Raw genomic sequence first — 27,177 nt, forward strand, 5'->3', positions numbered from 1 at the left:
GATTTTTCTCAAGGCTCCCTAGCAAATTATTCCAGCCATGTATGAGTTCTACCCCCTCTGTGAGGAAATGACAGTTGAGAAAGTAAGGCAGAAAGAAAGAGTTTTTTTTTTTTTAAAAAAAAAAAGGATATCCACCTTAAGTGTCTTGATTTCCTTCCTCCAGGGTTGAAGAAAGAGATTGAGGCAGAGAGTCTCCAGCAGCTCGGTGGCTTTAATAAAAGCAGACAGATGTTTCCTGCAGTCAGTACTCGGGGAATCACAGTCTTGTGTCACAGCCTGGTAGAAGGGGAACACGGTGAATGTCCCTGAGGGTTCTGGTTCTCTCAGCAGATACTGAGCTGCCTTCTTCAGGAGCCCCTCATCGCGGCACGGCCGGACCTCCGGACACAGCTGACGGTAACAGCTCACATAGTCCTCATACAGCTCCTGTCGGGAAACCTCGGCCTGTTCCTCTGGTCTGCTGCCGTCCTTCATGACTGTCACACCGACAAACTACAAACTAGAATGAGGAAGTACAGCTGTCAAACAACCTGACGAGGAAGTGAAAGTAAGAGCAGCTTTGCCACCACCTCTTTTCTTTCTCCCTCCTTCAAAGCTTACTGACAAATACCTTTGTTTTTGCTTTGTTTTGTTTTGTTTTGTTTTAATTTGAAGTAAACCTGAGATTAAAATACCAATTTGACCTACATAAAATAAAACATAATAATGTAAAGTTTTATAAACATTTTCTTCAGGCAAATCCTTAGGAGCTGTACAGTTGCTGAAGAGGTAAAGGTTACATCATTCTGTAAAACTACAACGTCTTTTGACACTGCTGCAGTGTAATAGCGACAGGGGCGTAAATATAGACAGTGAAGGCAGTGTTGTTGCACTGGGGCCCGTAGGGAGGAGAGCACAATAGCCACCTGGAAATAAGCCCATGTTCAAAGACAAAATCACATTAAATAAAAACTGGTGCCATTTTCTATATATACCCTCTAAATGGCAAACTCATCTCCATTATGGTTTCTGTTTCTTTTACAATAATATCAATCTGTAACAAAAAACAATGATTTAACTATAAAAACTATTTGGTAAACTAATTATTTCTTATTTTCTATGGTAGTTTCTGTCATATACAAATATGTAATGATGACTGCTGGGTAATATGTATGTTGATGTCCGATATCAAGTCTCTGAAGAGGCTGACTGATGGAGGCCACCACCGCTGCTCCCAGACCCAATGCTCTTTCTTCCTTATGTTACTGTCTGCTGGGATTGCCACATGTACTACGACCACTCTCTTCTGTCCTTTGTCAACCACCACTATGTCTGGTTGGTTAGCTAGCAGCTTCTTGTCAGTCTGGAACTTCAAGTCCCACAGAATCTTAGCCCTGTTGTTCTCTACCATTATACATACACACATATATATATATATATATATATATATACATACATACATATATATATATATATATATATATGTATATTTGTATGTATAAGAAGGGAAGAAAACACTGAATTAAAAAAATAAGCCTTTTAATCATAGAGTATCATATAAAAAGTTTATACAAATAACAGGGAACCTTATCTCTGATGAAATAAGCACAGGAAATAATCTGCTTAAAATTCATACAAGTCGTTCATTTTACACAAACTGCATTCACTGTTTGGGTCAATAGTACAGCTCTGTGGTGTTATTGTTAAGTGCCGAATATGATATGAAATATCCATTAAAAATATATCACTAAGTCAGTGGTCGACTTAGTGATATATTCATTTTATGATAGAAAAGGGGAAAAAGTTTTGAACCACTGGGTTAGATTATGGAAGTGTAATTCATGAATCTGCAGCAAAAACTGTATGTGGAGGATAAAATGTGATCCAGGTCTGAGCTCTTAGACTGGGAGCAGGAAGATCTTCACCTGCGTGTGCCCTGCAAGTTGAGACAGGAGACATGCCACAGTGTGTTTATACAGAAAACAGCTCCTAGACAACTACTGGATGAACACAGGAGGTCATGGAGAGTCATCCAACCACCCAGGCCTGCTGGAAAGGGAGAGAACACCAAAGTCAACATAATTCAGTTCAATTCAATTCAGTTCAATTCATTTGTTACATGAAATCATAAATGTGATTTTAATGAAATGTGTTGTTGTCAGTTCCTTCACTATAGTAGTAATAAATAAATCTTTTATGATTGTCCTGGCCTTATTTTTGCATCGCCCATGTTATTTTTAGCTGAGCAAACCACTCTTTGCAGGGCCGCAAGGAAAAAAAAATCCTGCAAGTTGGATCAGCCTGTGATTTAAATTTTTTACTTTGATTTTCAGTGTGATTTTGAATCCAGCCCTCAGTGGGTTGATGATTTTGGTTTCCATTGACCATTGTTATGTCATTTTGTTCTCAGCAAGTCATGCCCTGTACATCTGTAAAGATTTTCAACTTGTATAATTCGTTCATCAGGATCTGATGTGTGATTGTTTCCTTATTTTTTTTAAGCTGCGTAATAGCAGATACACTAAAGAGTAATATAACAAGGCACTAAGGTCACATTCATTTGGGTTCCTGCTCATATGGGCATTCTGGGTGATGAGAGAGTGGACTGGCTGGCCAAATAAGCTCATAAAAAGAAAACATATCTATTTTCAACTGTAAAATTATAAGGAATGGGCACAGTGTGGAATAAATCAATAAAGGGTAGCACAGTCCTGGGATCAAGAGATAAGGGGGTGACATTTATCTGTTCAAAATAGAGCTGGTTTTGTGAGAAGTACGGGAGGGAATAGAAAAGGCATTATAATGACTAGAATAGGACACAGTAATCTGAATAGCACACTTTACATTATATGGAGGCATCCAGAAAGTCAGTCTTTGTGAATATTGTCAGGTACCAGGCATCGGAGCTTGTTAGTTTTAGGAAATATGTGTCAGAAAGAAAAGACACAGTGTAAGAGATAGAAAAGATGAATGTGTGTACAGGGCGGGAGTTTAGTCAGCTTCCTGAAGAGAGGCTTGATGACACAGCGGGCACTGTAGGAAGTAACTGTCACCAGAAGATGGCAGTAATGCGTGTCTAAGGAAGCAAGCTGCTGTTACACCTCGAAGAAGAAGAGGACAGGCTGCACACATGTTCGTTTCCGGGGTCAGTCCGCACGCTGCCAGACTGTAAACACAGGTTACTGTCAGATTCAAAGAAGAATTGGTAACATTGGGCTATGAGGTGGTGTTTTTGTTGAGGTAAGTAGTGACATGTCACGTTAAATGTGGCTGGTTTGTTTGATTTAAACTGCTGTGAATGTGTGTGTTTGAGCAGAGTCCTGTCTGTTTCCACTCAGCCACTGGGAAATGTGCCTCTACATGTCTACTAACTCTTACTAACGGTTTGTCATTTCTAATAAGAACATGAGGTGTAGTGTGTCCTACCGATACACTCGTGACATTTTGTTTTCTTGCTAATAATGTTCCTCATGTAGCCGCAGCTAACGTACTGTTAGCAATAAATGCAAACACACCACAAGTGGTCCCAAAATGATTCTGTAACACGAGTATTAAAGGGGAACTACGCCAATTTTCAAAATAAATACATGTCATTCTTTTAGTCTGAAGACCGTCCAAAAATATTGATAAAAATGAATAACTCTCCCAAATCCAAAAGCCAGAGTGCTAAAACTGAAATTTGTGATGTCACAGGCTATCAAGTCTGGAGCTGCTCCGCAGACAATGAATGGTGAAAGATGTTCTAGATGATACTGAGGGCAGCCAGGGGAGTGCTCTGAGCATATGGGGACATTCTGTTTCAGTACTGAGATCACTACGATAGAGTAAAGATCTTTTGGGTATAACAAAGAAGACAAACATTCTTTGTGTGTATTTAATCAGTCTCCCATTCATTGTCTATGCAGCAGCCTCAGATGTTATACCCTTTGACATCACAAGTTTGAAGCCTACTTCTCTGTTCTGGCTTTGAGAGACAGTAGCCCAGGTTCACAAATATTCCAGTGATGTATTGGAGGGCATATGAAGGTATAAGGGGTGTACCTACCTCTTATTCTAGTCAGTCAAAAAGCCATTGGAATATACAGAAGAGTGTAACCTACCTGTGCCCTCCTCTATAACCTACCCATCTACCTAGTGATACAGCCACCTCATCAACTCTCCTAAACCATGAAAATAACATTAATGTAGGTGTTGTTCCTGTTTAACAGATGGCGGTATTAATAAACAGTCATAAGTTATTTTCTTAAAGTCCCCTACATTTGTTTGGTTTCAGCTTCTCAGACGTGAGGATAACTTTTAAAAAAACATTTTACAGCCCATGACTTGTCTCATAAAAGGATTGGTGTTAAATCATTAAATTGATGATTGACAATAGAAATAATCCTTAACCCTGCTTCATATTGTAAGGGTTCACGTCGTCACTGTTTTCACAGTGTTTGGAAGTTTTTGTCTCAACTGCTAGCATAAGAACACTATAACTAGGGCTACGTGGTGAACAAATTTGATTTGAAAGCACAGGTAAGTGTTCAGTGTTAGTGAGAGGCCAACAAACAACCTGCCACTTTTTTCTCAACACGTGACAGAAATGTGTGACAGCTCATTGACCACAGCTTCTGTCTATGGGTTTGAACCCGGGGCTCACTGTTGACCGTTGTGACACATATGTGATCATAGATATTTTCAACTCAAGATTCATTGACCAGCTTTTTCCAAGCTCGCAGCGATTGTGTGGAAACCTTTGCAGGGTGTCACAGGTCCATTTAAAGTCTGAAGTTCAATTTCATAAATATTTGACCCTAAAAGTTATTAAAAAAAGTCTTAGATTTGAATTTGTGATGTGTTAATGGCCACATTTTTAAATCTAATTTAATGTATTCATCTTTTAATTTTCCTTACATTTAAGTGTCTAATAAACCCGTAGACACCCTGCTTTAAACAAAGCCAGTAAGTGTATCTTGAGTTTAAAATATTTTTGTCACTGAGAGTTGGTTATGCTGCATAGAAGAGTTGGTAATGATGTGATTAAAGCAACTGCCTTGCTTTTATCTCACCATTAAGCTGTTGTGCAGTTGTATTTGGTTGCATTAAAGAAAATGGGTTGTAAGTTAAAGTTGCATGCAAAAGTTTGGGCACCCCTGGTCTGTGAGGGTAGAACAGTGCACCACCACTCCAGAGTCTGATAAATCTTTCTGCAGGTCTTTTACAGTCCAACAGGTGTAGAATTCATGTTGTGATTTTTGTACATTTCTCATTTTAGTCTCCCTCTGAATGTTTCTGTCCTGCTGCAGGCTCAGAGAAGCACAGACATGAAGAACAGAGGTGGTGGCTATGTGGACGGTCGGCTCAGACAGAGAGTGGAGCAGGTACAAATCCATATCCTCATTCTCATGGGGCTGTGTGTTATATGGTGGTATTAATTTAACAAATAAGGATAAATATAAAAGTTTGTATATTCTCACAATTCAGTTAAACAGATAAGCAGTTTCTCCTGTACTGTATTGCACCCCCCTCCACACACACACACACACACACACACACACACACACACACACAAACAAACACTGAAACATCAATTTTTTGAGCCCACTCCCCACAAAATTTTAAAAAAAGTGCCAATCAAGACATGAAAAATGTGACGTGTTACCTTTCAAATAGAATCAGTAATAAGCAATAATAGCATGGATATATGCAGTGTTTATTTGAAAAAGTAACTGAACAGCAGACAGAGATATATGTCTTAAATTACAGGACAGTATGGTAACCATCCTGCCATCAGAGGACATCATGAGGGAGACAGAGTCTACTCGTCTCCTTGCATGAATTTCATGCTGTCTCCACATTACTTTTCCTGTTAAAATGACATGCAATCAAAGACTGGGTCTGTGTTTTACATTGAACTCTGTTTTCAGTATTTGTCAACCTGCACCAGTCAGTATGTGGACCTGTCAGCCATGGCCCTTGAACTTCAAAAACAGTACAGGTAAGTGCATCAGAAGTCAAAACAGTGATTTGCTCTGGCTCTGACCCAAGAAAATGTGGTGACTCTGCTTAACTTTACTTTGGTCTGTCCTACACTGACTGCTGCAGTCAGGAAATCATTTATAAATTGGATAATGAACACTTTGTTTGTTTATGAAAAATTATATTAAATTGTATAGAAGCAGCCTAGTAAAAATGTTGGCATTGTATATTTCTGCAACCATATGAGTCAAATCAGCTTCCGAAAGTGACGTAGAATATGAGCTGAATTTCTCACCTGGGTGTAGCACCTGCGAAGCTGCAGACCACAGGTCAAGGCCAACAAACAACAAAATGACTGATTCCAGCGGCTTTTTAGGCTTCCAGTGTGGTTGTTTTGTAGTAACCGGTCGCTGTTTTTCCAGCTGGGTTTGCACCATGAAAGGCAGTTGTTTTTTACAGAGAGATCACTGCTTGTCCAGCAGGGACTGTGCCTTTTAAAACCAAATATTTTAAGCCAAACTATGATCTTTTCCCTATCATAACCAAGAGGTTTTTGTGCCTACACCTAACCACATGTTAACCACAGCATTGCTTAAATGTAAAGTTTCAACTTATCCCCTACATAATAACAAGCAAATGTAACATATCCCTGGTTTACATAAACAAACAATGCCAATATTTTTTCTGCCGACTGAGTTAATAAAAGTATTTCCATCTCAAACAGAGTGAGGACAAAAACTGAACATTAGCACCTCCATGATGGCAAGAGTTATTGCAGAGCTGTTGGATTTGTTTGAACTAAACTGGACATGAATGCATATTGATGTGTATCTATGCACATTAAAAATGATAACATTTGATTTATATTGTGTCTTTAGAATGGAGTATGGCAGGAGAAACAAGACAGCTTTCAGGATACAGGTGGAGAGAGGTAAGAGAGGGATGCCATATTCCACTGTGACAGTCGTCTGGCTTGCATGTGTTCAGGGTAATTATTTTAAACTGTAAATTCCCACTGGAGTTCCTTCTAATATAAGGGCAGACAGGACAGAGGTGAAGATGATTGCTGTGACTTTGTTTTAGTCATTATGATGGATTTTTTGTCATGTAATCACAGGGGAACAAAAATGTGTGTTTAAATTTTAGAATCTATTTAAATCTTTGGTCCGACAGTGTTTAGTGACTTTATTTCAGCTACTTTAACAAATGTTGTAAATTTAAAAACAGCTACTGAAATTCTGTTAAAATACGTTCAGACTGTACACAGTGTTTTTAAAAAACTCAATTTCATTCTGCAGCTGCACCACAATCCTGCTCATCATAAATATTGACATATAATCTTTGATACAAACTGTATCTCTGAGGAAATGAAACAGCATGTCTGGCTCTGTCCGAGGGAGGAGAATGAGAGAAAATGACTTTTGCCAATTTCAGGCCAAAACTTGGAACAAACCTGGTCTAGGCAGGTTAGCCGTGCTGCATGAGTTTCCATTGCGATCTGACCAGGTTAAAAGAAAGCTACTTTAAAGACACAGAAAATTCTGATTTAGGCACAACATAACTTGCTAATCCACTAATATCACTTTATGGTACACCCTTCTGGTGTTTGTTCGTAGATCCAGAGTTTATCACTAGCAACAACATTTTCATTGGAGTAACATTTGGAAAAAACTCACAGAGAAGGACATAACAAAGCATTCTGTTACTAAGTTAGTGTTGGAACTTTCAGAAAATCAAGCACTCTCAGGTACTGAATCCAAACACACCAGAGGGTCTCGTCATCTAGTTAGGCCCTTTAGCTGTTCTGATACCACTGTAAACCACAGCCTTAAGTGGCTCTTTGCTTAACTTTGGAATATGAACTGTGAGGAGTTCTGATTTGTCTTTTCTGTCTGTTTCTCCCAGTGTATGAAGCAATCACAAAGGAGTCCGGGCTGAATGATCTAGAGAGCAAACACTTGGCTAAGAGGGCCAAGCACAGCCACAATGACACTGGGTAAACATACTCTCTGCTTACTGGATGGTTTCAACCAGCAAGATTGTCTTTAACCTTGGGGGCTCCGAGCAGTCCTCTCTGATGTACTCTCGTTTTAAATGTACAACTAATACCATACACTCCTGTGTGTTCACAGTGAAGGCAGCAGCAGCAGCAACTCAGAGGAGTCTTCTGACAGTGACGACCAAATTCTGGAGAACACTGTAAGAAATTATGTGAAGTTTAAATCTGATGAAAATCTGAATATAGTTGAAGCGTGTTGGTCATATAAATTTGACTGGGGAAGCTTGTATTAATTGTCTCAACCCACGTTGGTAGATAATTAAGCATAATCACATATTTAATACTAAGACCTTTTTAAATGAGGGATTTAAATAATAATAATGTTTTTAAAAAATGAATCTGTATCTGTTTCTAGGAGTGCATCAAAATACACACAATGATAGACCATCAAGCTGACGGGAAATGTGATTATGTCTGTAAATATCAAAACATTTAGGATGAATTGTGACAAAATTCAAGTGTAGCTAACCATGTAGCTCAGGGCATGTCAGTTTTAGTCCATTAAAAATAGCTGGTTTTTGCGACTGACAGGCTCAGATTACTGGAAAGGATCCCTACGGTGATAAAACTTTTTGTATAAGACTAAGATCTTTTTTTGTTTAACCAGAAACAGCGCCAAAATCACAATCACCAAACCCACCAGACTCCATTTAAATAAATGGTAATTTTATCATCATGAAACACAATTCATTCAAAGTGGACTGAAATAAAGTAAAACTCACAAACTCCATCTTGGTTCATCCAACAATCACCAACTCTGGTTTGGTATAATTAGGCCCTTAATTCACTCAATTAAAAATATGCTGACTCTTTATATGTTTAAATTACTGTTTATTTAAATGGAGTGTGGTGAAATTGGCAGTGGTGACTCCAGGGCTGTTTCTAGGTAAACCAAAAGGATCTCACTCTTACAAAAAGGTCTATCTACGTAGGGATCCTTTCCATTATGTTGACATATACTGAGAATATCAATCTCAGCCATTCAGCAAAACAAGCACTTTCAGTGGACTCAAAGTGATGGTGCTCAGTTTCCCACAGAGATTAGATTGCAGCCTGTTTTGCTGCTGCTGTCTGTAGTGCTCTCACTCAATACTGAACTGATTTCAAAAATTGTTGTTGCCATTAGTCATTTAGACACAAAAATGTGGGAAAATAAGGTTGAAGTTTATGAACAACCAAACTGACCCTTTAACAACTTACCTTGCTGCAGTAATGTAGAAGTACACTCCAAGGTGTTCCAGTACACTGAGTGTGGTTACAGGTGTACCAGAGCAACAAACTTGTAAATCTCAACCTGAAGATGTCGGTGAAATACAACTTCTCAATGTGGTATTAAGAGGCTTTTTAAAGTGCTTTATAAATAGCTGCATGGATGCCCTTACCACACCTTAAAGTAATTACCTGTTCCTCGGTACACTGTCCAACTTTCCACCAAATATAACTGAAAGTAATTTTTGAGATATCTTGCCAACAGGAAAACAAACAGACATATAGGATTTAACACAACCCTGTGGTAAACGTAATATCAGGCAGGGTCCCGAGGATGATGAATGTGAACTATCATATTTGGGTTTGACCCTGGGAGGAACAGCACATTCAGTGCCTGTTTCAAGAGCCTTTTAAATAAATTCACAGTTCTTTCTAGTTGTAAAGAGCCCCTTTAAGTTATGAAACAATGAAGCAGAGAATTAGTGGTGTGTTTTCTCAGGTTTAGAACACTCTAGAGAAGAACACTATCGACTTATACACCATAAGAAAAGCACATTTCCCAAATGTTGGACTGCTACTTCAAGTGATGTACACAGCCCTCTTGGTAGTGAGATCTAACCATTTATTGTTGCTGCATTTTACCATCCACAGCCCACCAACCATATGAACAGCTCTCTTACATCTCTCTACCGGAAGGGACAGCCTGACTCCAACACGTCGTCACCCAGGAGAGATCAGTCTGCTGCCAGCGTTCCTCCCAGCGCAGCCAGCCTCCCTCCCAGCGCAGGGACACTGGTTTCCACAGGAGGCTGGTTCATTGATAGAGGCAGAGGCCCTGAGAAGAGCAACATCTTCATCGACCTGTGTGAAGAGGAGCCAACGAATACAGCAACAAATGTACGTTCCAGTGGAGGGCATGTCTGTGTACTAAAAGACACAGGACAGTTAAGATGCTGACATTTAGCTAAGTAGGTAATAACATCTAAGTCTTAACAGATGCGAGTTGTTTTGTCACAAGGGAGTAAGCTGTGAGGATGGAATACTGCCTGTTAGATCCCAACCTATAATAGATTTTTGTGGCTGATTCGGATATTTAAAAAACAAAAAATCCAATAACAATATTTGTTTAGCATAAAAACACAACATAAATAAACATTTTGGCCAGTATCCCCTGCAAACTGATATTTCTTTGTGTCCCCAGCAGACTGATGTATCCATGCTGGAGCCTGAGAAATATCCCAAAAAGACAAAGAAAAGGACAAAGGGCTCTGCTGAAACTACAGAGTCTCGCACCCTGAATAAAAAAGGTACCACCTGTCAGAATCTTATCCTTGTATTGAACACCACAATGGTAATTCATATTGAGCTCATCAATCATTACCTGTGGGGCTCCAATCTACAGTAACTTTCATAATTGATTATTTGTTATTTTGTTTATTGTGTAATGTTTATTAATGTTATCAAATTGATGATTGTGTCATCGATTCATTAGCAAAAATGACAGATACTAATAACATACCTCAGTCCACTGTGATGGCAGCTGTATTCTAAATATTTTTTTTCTGTATAAATGATTTTTCAGCAAAGTCAAAGTCACTAGAGCTGCAGTATCCCACACTGAAGTTTGAAGATGTAGGAGGTAATGAAGAGACGTTGACGGTCAGTACCTCTAAATTTGCTGCTTTGTTTTACTGTTTAAATGTTCATCTGTCGTAAAATGGGGTTGGCTGCAGTAACCAAACTCACTGTTTTTCAGTCTTACATAGACGAGTGTTTGTTATATTATCCATTTGTATGGTAGTTTTCACTTGCACTTACTTGACTTTGTTGCAGGACGTGTGTAAGCTACTGATCCACATGCGACACCCAGAGGTGTACCAGCAGCTGGGAATGGTTCCTCCAAGGGGCTTTCTCCTCCATGGACCTCCTGGCTGTGGAAAGACCCTGCTGGCCCAGGCTGTGGCCGGGGTGAGTACTAAACAACACCAGGGCTGAAGAAGCATCCGCGTCTACAAAGGATGTTCATATCCTTCAAATCCTAGATCTCAGATTGCAACACATCCAAAAAACCAAGTTTATTGAGCTCATCAAGAAGACACATCTTCTCCACAAACTGCAGGATGTGGCTACATTACATGTCTGTGAGCCATACTGGCTGGCTATTATTGGTTTTATTACATTGTTGTGGTATATCTGTAATATAAAGAGCTGGGGTACTACGCAGTTAGCATTAGGTCAAATGAATTCCCTAACTTGTGTTATGTGCTTCACTAAACTGAGACTTAATCGCTTAAAGTCAGATTTTGGTTGCAAGAGTTTTGTCTTCTTGAAACAGCTTTGTAGTTTTGGTCGACACATTAAACACTTAAACTGCTGCTCTTTAAGCTGTTGTTTGTGTGCTTGTGAAATAAAATGATGCGATTTATTTATTTATTTATTTTCTTTTTTCCTTCAGGAGCTGGAGCTGCCCATGCTGAAGGTGTCTGCTCCGGAGCTGGTGTCAGGAGTGTCTGGAGAGTCTGAACAGAAGCTCAGAGAGCTGTTTGACCTGGCTGTGGTTAGTAATGGACTTTTTTATGCCTCTGCGCCTGAGATGGCCCTGGCTGGAGGCATTATGTTTTTGGGTTGTCTGTCAGTCCATCCATCTGTCCGTCCCATCCTTGTGAACAGGATATCTCAAGAACACCTCATGAGAATTTCTTCAAATTTGGCACAAAAGTCTACTTGGACTCAACGATGAACTGATTAGATTTGGTGATCAAAGGTCAAGATCAGTGTGACCTTGCATCCGTCTCATCCGTGTAAAGATGATATCCCAGGAACACCTTAAGGACATTTCTTTAAATTTGACAAAAACATACATTTAAACGTCAACTGAAGAATAAACTGATTAGAATTTTGTGGTCAAAGGTCAAGGTCACTGTGAGCTTACAAAATATGCTTTTGGCCATAACTCATTCTGTGCTAATTATGACAAAGCTTCACACAAATATTTAATAGGATAAAATGATGAATTAATGACATTTCATATCCAAAAGGTCAAAGGTTAACTTCACTGTGACATCATAATGTTCTGCACGAAAGACTTTTCTGGCCATAATTTAATGTCATATCTCAGGAACAGAAGGGGAAGACATTTGGTCAGATACTTAATTGGTGAGGCTAATCTTGGATGTCCACCTTGAAGCTGTGCTGTTTGTATCGATCTTCTGTGCTGCTGGGGGGCAGTGGCTGTGAAGCATCCATGTTTCACAGCTTTAATTTTAGTTTAAAATCAATGTGGAGGAAGAATAGTAAGCACATGTGACCATATGCCCAAGTGATGTTCCTCTCGTACTGCTGACACAGTGTAACTGGTAATTGAGATGTATGACATATATACTATGTCTTAATCTCTTTCTTTCCCCCTGCAGAGCTCTGCCCCGTGTATCCTGTTCATAGATGAGATAGATGCCATCACGCCCAAGAGAGAGGTTGCTTCTAAAGACATGGAGAGGAGGATTGTAGCCCAGCTGTTAACCTGCATGGACGGTAGGAAACTCTGCCTACAGAGTGATGTGATTGGCCTAAGGAAATGTCATACTTACTGAAACAAGCAGAGTCATGATAAAGTCAAGGCGATGTTTCAGCTGTTGAGTAACTGTCACCAGGCAATGACCAGTCAAAAGAGGACCTATTAATGGACCAAGTGGAGCACTACTTACTGTTGAGTTGTGCAGTATGCATGGATATGAACTTTATAAAGTTGATGAAAAGTTGAATGTGACACGTGACCTGACAGAGACCCTTCCACACAATCACAATCAGTCACAGTCACATAAGTTCCTGTCCTGCTGTACTTGAATTTACTTCATTTTGATTATTACAGCGTTTGGGAAGCTACTTTAAAAGCATAGCTTTGCAAGCTACAAATTACTTCACACAATGTAAGAAGTTGAATTACAGCAAAACTATTTTAGGGAGAAATCTGTTTTAACTAAAGCTACTTAGCAAGAAGGAGTTCAGTCTACAGTTTTGGAAAAAGGATCAAATTGTCAATCTACATGAGACATGAAATTATTAAAAAATGCAAGACAAATGTCACATGCCAGAAAAAAGTGTCACTCAGTTTAGTTTATTGCAGTAAGTGCCCACTTGTTTGCAGGTTATACATAAACCAAATAAATAAGAGTCCCTACTATTAATGGGAAAGTGCAGGAATGTCTGCTTTGGTTTTGTTTACAATGTCCATCAGTCAGACACCTGGCTTATATAGGAAGTGATGTCAGTACTTAGAAAGTCAGAAGAAAGATACCTGATGTGAGCATCCCATTACTGGACTTCCACGTGTGAAATGACATTTAACTGGTGCTTGCCTCCTGACAGATTTGAACAGTTTGACAGTGATGGCTCAGGTCCTGGTCATCGGTGCCACTAACAGGCCGGACTCCCTAGACCCGGCCCTCCGCAGAGCGGGACGCTTTGACAGAGAAATCTGCCTGGGTATCCCTGATGAAGCAGCTCGTCTCAGGTCAGCTGTGCATGATTATAGAGGAATGAGAATCTTCACGATGATGTTAAATATTGTAGTCGTGATAAAGATGATTTTTAAAAAATACTACTAGTTTTTGGGCTTTACTTGCTGAAATTGTCATAGCTACATATATGGATCCCATATATGGATTTCCTCCCACCTTTGATGTCTAGCTCTTCTAGCTGGGGAACGTTTCTAGTTTCTAATATTTCATTTTTATGTAGTATGACTTTGTCTTTTGATCTCCTTGATATGCATCCAAGTCATGCAGTAGATTCTTCCTTCTTTGAAGCAATCACAAGGATATTTGCACGTTGTTAGGATTTAGGCAGTTGCCAGCTGATCACAGTCTGACATCTGTTGATACTGTCACAGTTTAAAACAGAATGCTTTGTGCTTTGTCAGGATCTTGAAGACATTGTGTCGAAAGCTCAAGCTGCCGGAAGACTTTGACTACCAGCAGCTGGCCCGGCTCACCCCAGGCTACGTGGGCGCAGATCTCATGGCTCTGTGCCGAGAAGCTGCCATGAGTGCTGTCAACAGGGTTCTGCTGGAATTAAGAGGACAGAGCCAGAGCTCTAGTACAGAGCTATTAACAAACAGTGTTCAGACTGAGACTGTTATGATGGAGGGAGAGGTCAGAGAGCAGCAGCCAACAGATATAAACCCAGAACCTCAGGAAGAGTCGGGGCAGAATCACGTGGAGGTATGAGGAGCACCAGCAATACATCTCACTAATTCTACCCAATGTGACTATGTACAAGATGGCAAATGACAACTGTCATAGCATGATGTGTGTTCTTCTGAGCCTCATCTCAGAAAAACTCATTTTCTATCAACTGTAGTGAACAACAGTGTCATCTTGCAGCTGGAAAAACAACTACTATTGGATGTCTACCAAGATGGGAACGTAAAATCTGTGTTAAAATGAGTTTTTTTAAAAAAAAAACTAATCTTTTTTTGTTGAAACAAAAAAATACCCAAAATAAGGACTTTTGCATATGAGTTACAGAAATATTCACATGTGGAACTGAAGAGTTGGACCTATCATTGATCATACATGATTAAGTAGGTTTGATGCTCTGTTGTTTTCCAAACATTAGTGAACTTTTAATCCCATCAGAAAATATGAATAATGTAGTGTCACTACCTGGTTATCAGTTTGAGAGTGACAGCAATTGCCTTTTCTGTGTTTTTAATTTTTGGGGTGGGGCCTTGAAATCACATAAGCAGGGTTTTATTTCCCGCTTCTCTGTGTTATTCTAATGAGCTGTGTTCTGTATCCAGCAGGGGGAGCTGTGGCACCTGCTGCAACTGCTGAAGAACACGGAGACGCTGTCAGAGGAAGAGCTGGCCGGCCTGTCCATCCTCATGTCAGACTTCAAGGCCTCTCTAGCCAGTGTCCAGCCCTCAGCCAAGAGGGAGGGCTTCGCCACCGTGCCAGATGTCACGTGGGAGGACGTGGGAGCCCTGCAGGACATCAGAGAGGATCTCACCATGGCCATACTGGTAAACACATCAGGCTTCTTCAGGTTTAACATCCATGATCCAGACTAGGGCCCAAACCGAACAGACCAAAAATCATATCTCAGTATTTTTAGGCTGAATAGCATTACAAAGTATATATCTTGTTATTTTCTAAGTACAGGACTAAATGTTCAGTTGTAGGTCAAAGCCACATGTGACATTTCATAAGCACTTAAATTAAAACAGACTATGATCAAAAATAAAATGCAGAAAAAGCGTTTCCTCCCATTTGAAAATATACAGCTGCAAAACATGGAAATGAAAAAATATGCAAAATAAATAGCAGGGCTGTTTGTTAGCAGAGGTTGAAAGTTTAGTTGCACAGGCTACAAAATTATTGCACAGTTATAAAAGTAAGTAGGTGTAATTTAGTTCAAATCTGTCAAATTCTGTGTTGGAGGAGTTAAAAAAATCATTTACTCTAACCTTTCAAATGAGTACAGATTTAACAATGAACAAGTGAAATGAATGCGACAGCCCTACTTGTTAACTGGCATGACCCATTCTGTCATATATGAGACTCAGCTGACCCCCCTTTGGGTCTTGCAAGGGCAAGGTATGGGGAAGAGAACTCTCCTTTGTGTGCTCATGTTATTCAGGATCATTTTCAGGAGTTTAAGCTTTAGGTAAAGCTTGTCAGTGTATCTGTAGATTGTATGGTTGAGTTATTCCATGACTGAGGACATTGTCCCTTTTAATATACAGTACAAGATATTCACTCTCTGGAAATGTTAGACGTGCCTCTCAAACTGTGAGCTGGCCCCTTCTCCACCTATTACTGGATACAAGTCATTGGCAAGTACTGACTGTGGCATGTGTGTGTGTGTGTCCTCAGGCTCCGGTGCGTTCTCCAGAGCAGTTCAAGGCTCTGGGACTCAGCGCCCCATCTGGTGTGCTGCTGGCTGGACCTCCAGGATGTGGAAAAACTCTGCTGGCCAAGGTTCCCCACCGCACCACCACAATATACCTAATAATTAGCTGAGGAACACAGCACTATGATATCTTTGAACACCTCTAGTGCATTGAAAATGTTTAATGATATCTGGTATTCTGTAATTTTTCTGTCAACTTCTCGCAAATTTCCCAAATTATCTGTAATCGAAATAGAACCTGATGAGTTTAGTCTGATTTCTTATGGCTGATTGATATTTCTGTTATTTTAGAGTGTGTTTTTTTATTCACATAGCTGAGGCCTGTATATACATTATCAGTCATCTTAGGATCAGATCTAGGGCTGAAAATTTGACTGTGATTAATAAAACTCCTCAGAGAGTTGAAAAGAGGACTTGAAGGGTAATTTTTGTGTTGTGAACCTGGACCCTATTTTCCCATGTTTTTGTGTCTAAGTGACTAATGGGAACAACAGTTTTTCAAAAACTGCTGCTCCCTTCAGGCACTAGACACAAAAACATGGGAAGATAGGGTCCAGTTTGGAAAATACCAAAGTTACCCTGCAGATTTTTTATGTAGCTTTCTGCACCAGTTAGTTCTTTGATGAGAACTCTGAAGTATTTTGACACAAAATCAAGTATCATTCATGCATCACAGGTTACATATGTTGGTACTGTGTTCATAAACATTTTGTTTCTACAGAGACAGCAAGGCTAGTCATTGTCTCACTGTGTCTCACTGTTTGTTGTCTCCTGACAGGCAGTGGCCAATGAGTCAGGCCTCAACTTCATCTCTGTCAAAGGTCCAGAGCTGCTCAACATGGTGAGCCACTGAGCTGCAGGAACATGTTGATGTCGCAGAGACTGCCTGGGCAGTGTTGCATTGTTTTGGTGTTGGATCATAATACAGCCCACAGACTGTCGCTTATTAACCTTTAACCACATCTCTGAGAGGCTCATTCAGTTTGTTCTGCTGGCATCCTGATGATTTGCTCAGTTTGTGTTGCTCTCTCCATATCCTCACACTACATATTATAAAAGAGTGTTGTCCTCATTCACCACACCATGAGTGAAGAGGGCTGATGCTAAATCATCTGGTTGCATTTATTGATGAATCTTTGTGTTTGTGTGTGCAGTATGTTGGAGAGAGTGAGCGGGCTGTCAGGCAAGTCTTTCAGAGAGGACGCAACTCTGCTCCATGTGTCATCTTCTTTGATGAGGTTGATGCTCTGTGTCCTCGCCGCTCAGGCCATGAGGTGAGAGGGGTGGACTTCATGACATAGGAGGGAATCCATGAGTATCATGTTCCAAACATCAGATTCAGATTCTGACCAGGAGCAGCAGCTGCGGAGCTGTGGGGTTTACAGGAAGTAACTAAGATTCCTTCCTTTTCTTTGTGGAGAGTTGATGCACAGCCACCTTGATGAGAAGGAAAGTGCTATTTTTTGAACAACTTGTAATCGCAAATGACGTATTCAGGTGTTTTAGGTTAAGTAATGCCCTTAACAATCAATCACAATACATAGGTGCACAAGGGATGTAACAATATATCAAATTTTGCAATATTATAATATATAATTCCTTATACTGTTGTCAGATTGTGACAAAAATCACGATATTATATTTTTATTTCACTAGTATAACTGTGGTCTAATATCTCCCTATTAAAAATTGTCAGGGATTGACATAAATGCTTGCCAGGGGCAAGTAAATGCGGTGTTCGGGGAAGTGGAATGTCTCATGCACTTGTCTGATTGGGCAAGGCTAACATAACGTTATCTGAAAATAAACTGCATACCGAATTGCTAAAGCGAAGCTTTTCCAGCTGAGCTGCATGTGCCAGACTGTATCACCACCAAGTGTTAAACAGGACAGATGAGAAAAATCTGGACTGGACACTACAAACGTTTACTTTGGGGTCAACAATGTCGTATATGACAGTGTTACTATTTATCTCTGGCACGATGCAAGGAAGAGAATTGCTTTACTTTTGGCCAGAAGCTAATGTTAACCATCCTGCTGTTCCAACGAGGGCTCTGGTGCGATCATGTCCCATTGAGAGCTTTGTAATCCATCCCTGAACTGTGCTGTTGTTTGGTAAACTTTGTTAATTCACACTGAATGTGTTCTATGATCATTTATCAATATTTCTGTGTTGGAAACGGTTACTGGTGTTGTTAGCCATCTATGATGTCTGGATTGAGTCTGTTGACCAATCAGAGGCTGTGTTTCTGACGGTGTGGCAGTGCAAGGCAAAACAGGTGTAAAAATGACATTTAAGATGGAGTTGTCCCAACTGTGTAGTTGTTACATGTTAATTGTATGTTTGTGCGTTGAAAATTTATAAGAATTGTCCGAATCCCTGTTGACTATTTTTTTTAAAAAGCTTAATGTCAAGCCCTGATTGTATTGTTTTTGTTTGAACAGCAGATGGCGCAATCATCTCTCAGTCAAAAAAACAGACAGGCTCAGACCCAAATAGAACATGGAGAAAACGGAGAAGAATTTTTTTTATTTAATAATGGAAGTTTTTAAGTCATCATATTTCTTTTTTTTCTGTTTTTAATATCATGATAAATACCGTGGACTTTCTAGTGTGGACTTTTTATCATGATAATATTGTACCATGAGTTTTATGATCGTTACATCCCCAAACAGTAAAGGCTCTTAAAAAAAATGTTAAACATGTATTTATCTCAGTGGAAATGTGACCACGAAACCAAATGTCATCATCTTCACCACTTATCTCCTGTTTTTTTATTTATCATTTGTTCTTCAAACCAAAGAATGAGGAGTCTTAAATGCTGCATTACATACATGCTGTATATTGAATGGGCATTTTTGTAGGGGTGTAAATCTCTGGCTTAACTTTGACTGGATTCTTCAGGTTTACAATTCTGTACTCTGAAACTTTTCTCATACTGTTACAACAGACAGCAGATTAATGTTAATACATTTTTCTAAAAACTTGGACCAGAAGTGCCAAAACGGCAGACTCGAGACTGGTGCCATGTCAAGCTATGAGAGCAACCCAGTCATTGATTTCTACATGTGATTTACTGTGTTACTCCTCTTGACAGCTTGTTTTTTTTTTGTGTGTGATCTGGTAACGTATGTGTATGAGCAGTGTTTGTGTGTGTTCAGTCAGGAGCCAGTGTGCGGGTGGTCAACCAGCTGCTCACAGAGATGGACGGCTTAGAGACACGGCGGCAGGTCTTCATCATGGCTGCAACCAACAGACCAGGTATACATCCAAATCCAGATCCAGTCAGAGCTGCAGACTAAACCAAGCTCGGATGGTCCCAGCTTCTCTGTTCATTAGAAAGAAAGGACAGCTGGAAGAAATGCATTTTTAGGGCAGTTTTCACCAGTGGTGGAATGTCACTAAGTACATTTACTCAAATACTGCACTTAAAGGGATAGTGCACCCAAAAATGAAAATTCAGCCATTATCTACTCACCCATATGCTGATGGAGGCCCTGGTGAAGTTTTAGAGTCCTCACATCCCTTGTGGAGATCAGCGGGTGGAGCGGCTAGCATACCTAATGGCAGACAGCACCCCAGACTAACGTCCAAGAACACAAAATTGAATCCACAAAGTATCTCCATACTGCTCATCCGTAGTGATCCAAGTGTGCTGCAGCCCCGACATAAAAAGTTGTTTGGAAAAACGTCATATGAACTCTGTTTTTAGCCTCACTGTAGCCTGTAGCTCTAACTGCTTCTCTGTGCTCCGCGTTCACGTGTGCGCGCGCTCAGGGTGATCGGTGATCTCTGAAGAGCAGCAGTCTCGTCAGTACTGATGTCCAGATTCTCAAGTGCAGGCATCGCCAATTCCCAGTCTGAGCAGCAAAGACTTTCCTCATCCGTTGGCATTGCTTTGCATTTGAAACAACTACACCACCAGGTTTCCAGTGCTCGACTCCGGTATTCTGCGGCTGGCTGAGGCTCATGAGCTGCGGCAGCTGCTTCGTCCAGTAGCCTGAGTTCCGCGTCCGTATACTTGGGCTCAAACAAATACGGCTCAACAAAGAAATGCTGTTCCTCCTCAATTTCAAAGTCTTCAGACATGTTGGGCTGTCCTTTGCTAAAAGACCGTAGTGCAAATTATCTTTTAGCTCTGTGGTTACTGTTGTCTCCCCCTGCGGTGCACGTGTCACGTGATGTAAACACGGGTGAGCAAAGCTCATGCTTTCGCTGGTCTCGCGCATGCGCGCACACGTGAACGCGGAGCACAGAGAAGCAGTCAGAGCTACAGGCTACAGTGAGGCTAAAAACAGAGTTCATATGACGTTTTTCCAAACAAGCAGTATGGAGATACTTTGTGGATTCAATTTTGTGTTCTTGGACGTTAGTCTGGGGCGCTGTCTGCCATTAGGTATGCTAGCCGCTCCACCCGCTGATCTCCACAAGGCATGTGAGGACTCTAAAACTTCACCAGGGCCTCCATCGGCATATGGGTGAGTAGATAATGGCTGAATTTTCATTTTTGGGTGCACTATCCCTTTACGTACAGTAGTGTGTGGTGTATTTGAATGTGCATATTTCCATTTTGTGCTACTTTATACTTCAATCCACTCCATTTTAAAGGGAAATATTGTACTTATTACTGCACCACATTTATCCCTCGGATGTTGTTACTAGTTACTGTTCAGATTAGGCCTTATCAACAAAAACTAATAAATCATAATACATTGTTAATTTCTTAGATTGAACCAGTGGTCGTAAACCTCTGACGTTTGTGTAGTGTTGTTTGTACTTGGTCCTCCTAAAGTGTGCAAGACCCAAAGAGGTCAAATATGTACTTTTACATTAGCAGAATTTTAAATGCAGGACTTTTACTTGTAATGTAGCATTTTTTTACACAAGTATAAGATCTTAATACTTTTTCACCACTGTTTTTCAATCTGTAACAAGAATTTTAAACTAAATTCATTTTTTGTTGTTGTTCTAAACACTAAATGACTGTCTTGTGTCTTGCCAGATATCATTGACCCTGCCATACTGAGGCCAGGTCGCCTGGATAAAACCTTGTATGTGGGTCTGCCGCCTCCAGCAGACCGCCATGCCATCCTGCTCACAATAACCAAGGTAAATGTTCACCAGAGATATACGCATGGGACCCACAGTAGATGGATAAAAGTCAAATGACTCATAATATAATGTTATGTTGCTAGATGGGTTTCATTTTTTTCTATTTTTTTTTTTAATTGGAAAAGCAGTACAGGTACACATGAAATGCCATGTTGACCCTGCCTCTCACAGCAGACAACTGCATCTTCTTAAAGCTCTAGCTTTTCATAAATGAGCAGAGCAGTACTGGTGGCACTGTTTCAGAATATATATAACATGTATATAATTAATAGTGGGTGAAGTGTAGTGTAATATAGTGCAGTTAATAGTGTGTCTAAAAGCAGAATGACACTGGTACTTTCAGTACTTCTTCCATAACCCACATGATTTCTCTCCAAGGTTGTGGAAGCAGTAGTCAGTGCTAGAATCCATGATTATGATTAGCATTTCATGATAGATAGGTTCTCCAACATGAAGTGTCCTTCCCTAGAGATGTCTTATGTGCCAGCATTTTAAAGAACCTTGCATTCTTCATCCTAAGTTCTCTCCAGTATAAACCAGATGTGCTTTCCATGGTTGTTTATTTACGTTTTCCCATTCCACCAACTATAATGTAATATTCCCTTTCTTTTACCCTTTCTTGTTTTATATGAGTTGTGTTTTTCCTTTTTAACATTTGTAGTCCATTGTACTACATAAATAAATTTCTGTGACCTGGGTCTGATTTTATCCCAGTAAAAAAAAACCTTAAAAATGCCAGAGCATATCTTATCAAATCTTCCCTTTCGTTATGGATTTCTCAATGTAAGAACCTAAAATAGTTCTGCTGTGTTGACTCATGCTGGTTTTCCATTCACGCTGGTCCTGACATTTTTTTAGTATTTCTCCAGTGACATAATCATCATATTGTACCTTTCCATTTTTATCTTTTTTTTTTTTAAATCTAGCATCCATCTGTTTGGTAATAAAAACTGAATCATACACTCAGCCATTTTATGAATGTGTAAGGTTCTTTTGACAAAGGTTCTTCTACCACATTGAACCAGGTTTTATTTGTTGATACAAGTCTATCCATGGATCGATTTAGACTTACTCAATTCACTGTCAACTATTATAGCTTTCAGTGGAATACCGCATGATGTTTGGCACTACATTTCTTTCCACTTTGCTGTGATGATTACAGATGTTTAGTGCACCTGCTGAAAATTGTTTTGTAATATTTGGAAGGGAAAGACCGTCTTTCTTCTCAGCAAACTCATAACTCTTTGACCTGATCCTGTAGCTGTTAGCATCATGTGTGTTCTACTGTCATCTTTGTTGTTTCTTGACAAAAGGAGGTCTTTTGGGTCAGAAACTGATAAATCATGCAGTGGTCAATCCTAAAATAGTGCTACCAGAAAAACAACTCTAAAATCCAACACACCTGTGCACCTGCGGGTAAATTCATAGTTGATTTCACTTTTGAAAAGGCTATGCTACCAGTTTCCTCCTGCCTCCAGTCTTTGTGCTAAGCTAGGCTAACCACATCTGAGATCATGTTTGGATGCTCAGAGATGAAATAGCTGTTGATCTTCTGCAGGGAGGGACCAGACCTCAGCTGGAGCAGGATGTCTGTCTTAAAGAGATCGCCTTCGACGAGCGCTGTGACTGCTTCACGTAAGTCCCACCTTGAAACAGCAGCTGTCCTCAGATGCTTGCTAAACTGATTCATACTGTTTGTCCTGGTTTTGGTCCATATTCCATTGTCTTGCTGACTGTGATACTGACTAAATGTAGAACCACTGATCCATGAATCTGATGACGTGAATGAAATCTGATCCATATTTACTCTAAGTGTGTGTGTATGTGTGTTTGTTTGATCCAGTGGAGCTGATCTGACTGCATTAGTGAGAGAAGCATCTGTGAACGCCCTGAGGGCCTACATGAAGTCCCAGCATTCCTCAGCTTCTTCTCCTGGTAACTTGACTCCTCCCTCTGCATTCCTGTACACTATTTACTATTTAAAGATGAAACTGTAATCCTACATGGGACTGGAATTAGTAATTGGAAAGATTCCCATGGTTTCTCTTTACTTGTAACTTCTGGTAGTGTTATAGTTTGACATGTGGGAGTGAACATGGTGTAAGTGTACCTAAACAGAATAAATTAATGGTTTATTTACATAATGTGAGGCGCTAATTTGTTTTACTTTTCAGATTTGCATATTATTAACAATAATTTTGGTTTGGGGGGGGGGGGGGGGGGGGGGGGGTGGTTGGGTTGGGTTGGGTTGACTTCAATTAAATCTAGTGTCAGAAATGTTTACAGAATTCCACTGTTATTTCCATGCCCGCGGAAATTTCAATCAATATTTGTGAACATGAGCTACTCTCTCTCAAAGCTAGAAAACAGAGGAGTAAGTTTCAAACTTGTGATGTCTGTGGAGCTGCTCCATAGTCAATGAGTGGTAAAAGTTTGCTACCCAAATGAGTTTTATTTTACTGTAGTGTTCTCAGTTCTGAAACAGATACCCACAGATACCCACAGTACCCATATACTCAGAACAGTCCCCTGGGTGCTCTCAGTGTCATCCAAAACATCTTTCACCATTTATTGTCTATGGAGCAGCTCCAGACTTTATACCCTATGACATCACAAATTTGAGTTTTAGCACTTCAGTTTTTGGATTTGAGAGAGAGGTGGTTATGTTTACTGATATTTTTGGATTGTCTTACACCATAGGAATAACATGTATGTATTTTGAAAGAAGGGGTGAAGTAGCCCCTCAAGTCCGAGGCAGTTTCGCGCTCTAGTCAAGACCAAAACGTTTTAATGAGTCAAGACCAAAACAACAAAACAGCTCACATTCACTTTCCTTCATCTCAATGTCTTCTTTTTTATTCATAGTGAACTGTAATATAACGCCAATCTCTCAGTACAGCCCTTTAGATTTAGAAAAAGTCTACATGAGTTGGTTTGTAACATTGTGCAGGATATTTTGTTTCTGATATATTTTTACACATTTAGCTGCATTCTAAAGATTATTTTTTGGGGCTTTTTGCCTTTAATGAACAGGACAGAGTGAAATGGGGTGAGAGAGAGAGAGTGGGGGTTGACATGCAGCAAAGGGTTGCAAGCCGGAGTCGAGCCTGCGAGCGCTGCAGCGAGGCATTGCTTCGATACATGGGGCGCTGGCACTATTCACTACGCTACTGACGCCCCATTTAGCTGCACTCTAAAACAAGGAATGTTTAGTAATTACTTTGTGTGTAATGGTACGCCGAAGTCACAGTTCAGTTTATACCTAGATTTTTGGAGTGACAGTTCAGTGCCAGTTTGGCACAGTGGGATAAAACACAGCATAAGGATCCATTTCTTTTTATTTATTTTAGACAGTAGTGCAAGTGTCAAAGATGGACAGAATCCTGTTGTTGGAGACTGAGAACATTTTGCCCACTGGTAAACAATTTCCATTATAAAAACATGGAACATTAAAAAAAATTCTGTATGGGGCACTGGTGGCTTAGTGGCAGAGCAGGCACCCCATGTACAAGGCTGTTGCCGCAGCGGCCCGGGTTTGAATCCAGCCTGTGGCCCTTTGCTGCATGTCATCCCCCCTCTCTCTCTCCCCCTTCACACTTACCTGTCCTGTCCAATAAAGGCAAAATGGCCAAAAAAAATCTTAAAAAAAAAAAAAAATAAAAAATTCTGTACAAACACTCCATAAACTACGGTTGTAATGGTTTGTGTATGTATGCTGAACCTTCACAGTTTGGTGCATGCAGACTACACAACATGTAGATAGATGCAGGTTATGTGGGACCAACGTTCACACGTGCCATAAACATGTGCTAAGGTTAGCAGATAAACTGCCTGGCATGCGAATCAGTCACACTATTGCAAGCACAAATGAAAGGCCAGAGCTGGAAGACCTGCCTGCAGGGCCCAGATCAGCTTCAACAGCAACAAAGAGACAGTTGTTTCCTCAGACCATTTCATTGCTTTGCTGTTGTGAAGGCAACAGCTTTGGTTCTTGTTTACTTCCTGTCCATTACTGCATCTGCAAACATTCCAACAGGAAATACAAAGGGACCTATTTAGAAGATTGAAACAGTCCATAAGTTGAGGAAGGTGTGTCGGCGTTGCTCCACCATTGTAGGGTCAGTGAATGCAAACGCATCAAATATGCTAGTGTTTGTATGGTGTTGAACAGAAATGTTTGAAATTCTCCTTATTTTTATAATGAAGATAGTTTACCGAAGTTGCCAGTGAGCAAAATGTTACCTCAGTCCCCAGCAAGAGGACTGTGTCTGCCTTTGACACTCACACTACTGTCTGTTCAAAATAGACTGTTCACTGACCCGTTACAGCCCTGGTTATTACATGAACAAAAACACACAATGAAAACTTATAGGTCGTTCATTGTTTCACACAGGTCACTCGTTCTCCTCCGGCTCTGTCACTGACATCAAAGTGAGCAAACACAACTTTGATGATGCCTTTAAGAAAGTTCGTCCATCTGTGTCCAAAAAGGTAAGAAAGTGTAAAGAGCACAGTGAGTGTGGTGTGACATGTCAAACCTGAAAATATCTTTTGACAATATGGAAATTGTAAAATTTCAACAGGCTATCCTGTAACACATCAGCAGAGTTTTATTTGTTTTGTTAAGGTCTTGGTCTGACCTGTGAACTATACTAAATCTGTCCATTTCTTAGCCATGATGTGACAACCCATTTTACATTTTGGTCCATGGCTTCTGACTGTCATAAAAAAGCAGGCAAACAGAACTGTGTTTACACAACCAACCATCCATACTCAGTTTTGGTTTTACAACTTAATTTGTTCGTATTTGAATCACTAAACAAATTGGAGATGGGAGTGGTGACTCAGAGGTCTGAAACTAGGCTAGCTTATTTTAACACAGTAGCCAAAACTAGACATAAACAGAAAGAAAGGTGTGGGGAGGGAGACACCAGGTAGACAGTGTCCACATTTTCTTTAAGGTCAAATAATCATCACAAACATAGGCACAGATGACTCTCACCGCCTAACAGCCTGATATTGCATAGTTAGTGAACCAAAGTGACTTTTTATTTGGTAAAAGTAGACCAGAGCATATCACATGACCTGCAGTTTTTGTCAAGTGCTGCACTGCCCAGTTCTTCTCCTGGTAGGGGAGGGGGTTGATGCCATGCAGAATAAATAGTACAAAGTTCCCCTCCCACCAAGTGACCATGGGCAAATGCACATGCCTCATACAGTTACCCAGTGTTACGTTGATTTATTAATCTTATGTCATTGTAGAGTTGCCTGCAGCGCATTCTCTCAGCTGACATGACATTTAATATGTGTCGCCATGACATTATCTCTCTGTCTCTGGTTATCAGTCCTCAAATGACACAAGAATTAGCTAGCTTCTAAAACCCTATGGTCCTTCCACCTCACTCCCAGCCGCTGTGGACTGCAGCACCAGTAGGTGAGACCTTCAGTTGGTGGTTACAGCAACTCAAATTCAACCAGTACAAACCCCCCACCACCCAGTGTCACAGCTGGCTGGTGGCCAGCTGCAGCAATGGGTCTAACATGTCTAACAGCAGCAACAGAAAGTTTGCTGATCCAGCAGGGAGTCAGGGCTGTCCAGTCCCTCAGTGCTGGGGTTTGCAATGGCTGGATTTGTGTTGCTTCGGCTACTGACAGGGGCTCAGTCTCTAGTGCTGCTGCTGCTCACTCTCCTCCCAGCTAGACGGTCTGTAGCAGTGAGGAAATGAAGCGGAGGACCCACTGTGATTTGAGGCTCCAGCTAATGTTAGCTACAAATATGTGAACCTGAAGCTGCACCCTTGAGCCTTGACCTCATGTTAGCAGAAGGTTAAACAATTAGCAATTAGTGTTCCATCTCTGAAATGTTTCTCCGATATTGTCAGACTCTCTTTCTGAAAAGTCCGTCTTACTTTTTTGGGTTGCTTTGCAGTGTAGGCAGTTGTTG

The 27,177-nt window shown here is 40.4% G+C and overlaps 2 protein-coding genes across 5 annotated transcripts in view; one reads left to right on the plus strand and one right to left on the minus strand.

The window, feature by feature from the left end:
• Nucleotides 1–474, minus strand: part of LOC117247978 (uncharacterized) — a 12,972-nt gene extending 12,498 nt beyond the window's left edge. Inside the window, exon 1 of the mRNA XM_033612670.2 lies at nucleotides 136–474. Coding sequence (XP_033468561.1) covers nucleotides 136–474 — 339 coding nt within the window. The remainder of the gene's footprint in view (nucleotides 1–135) is intronic.
• On the plus strand, nucleotides 417–26,320 carry nvl (nuclear VCP like). Of its 4 annotated transcripts, none has more exons than XM_078176183.1 (23): nucleotides 417–547; nucleotides 5,268–5,342; nucleotides 5,889–5,959; nucleotides 6,819–6,871; nucleotides 7,846–7,936; nucleotides 8,073–8,139; nucleotides 9,860–10,105; nucleotides 10,410–10,515; nucleotides 10,791–10,867; nucleotides 11,042–11,176; nucleotides 11,664–11,765; nucleotides 12,622–12,739; nucleotides 13,574–13,718; nucleotides 14,127–14,427; nucleotides 15,009–15,230; nucleotides 16,084–16,188; nucleotides 16,899–16,961; nucleotides 17,275–17,394; nucleotides 19,283–19,382; nucleotides 21,124–21,230; nucleotides 22,792–22,868; nucleotides 23,077–23,168; nucleotides 25,627–26,316. In XM_078176183.1, the coding sequence occupies exons 2-23, from the start codon at nucleotides 5,286–5,288 to the stop codon at nucleotides 25,773–25,775; spliced, it is 2,604 nt and encodes an 867-aa protein (XP_078032309.1). In that variant the 5' UTR covers nucleotides 417–547; nucleotides 5,268–5,285; the 3' UTR covers nucleotides 25,776–26,316. The 4 variants fall into 4 exon arrangements, with proteins under 4 accessions (XP_078032309.1, XP_078032311.1, XP_078032310.1 ...); XM_078176185.1 differs by lacking the exon at nucleotides 417–547 and adding an exon at nucleotides 3,069–3,219 and having other exon boundaries at nucleotides 15,012–15,230; nucleotides 25,627–26,320; XM_078176184.1 differs by lacking the exon at nucleotides 417–547 and adding an exon at nucleotides 3,069–3,219 and having other exon boundaries at nucleotides 10,413–10,515.
• Nucleotides 26,321–27,177: the final 857 nt, after the last annotated feature.

Source organism: Epinephelus lanceolatus, chromosome 17 (assembly GCF_041903045.1).
Source record: "Epinephelus lanceolatus isolate andai-2023 chromosome 17, ASM4190304v1, whole genome shotgun sequence".
NCBI lineage: Eukaryota > Metazoa > Chordata > Actinopteri > Perciformes > Serranidae > Epinephelus > Epinephelus lanceolatus.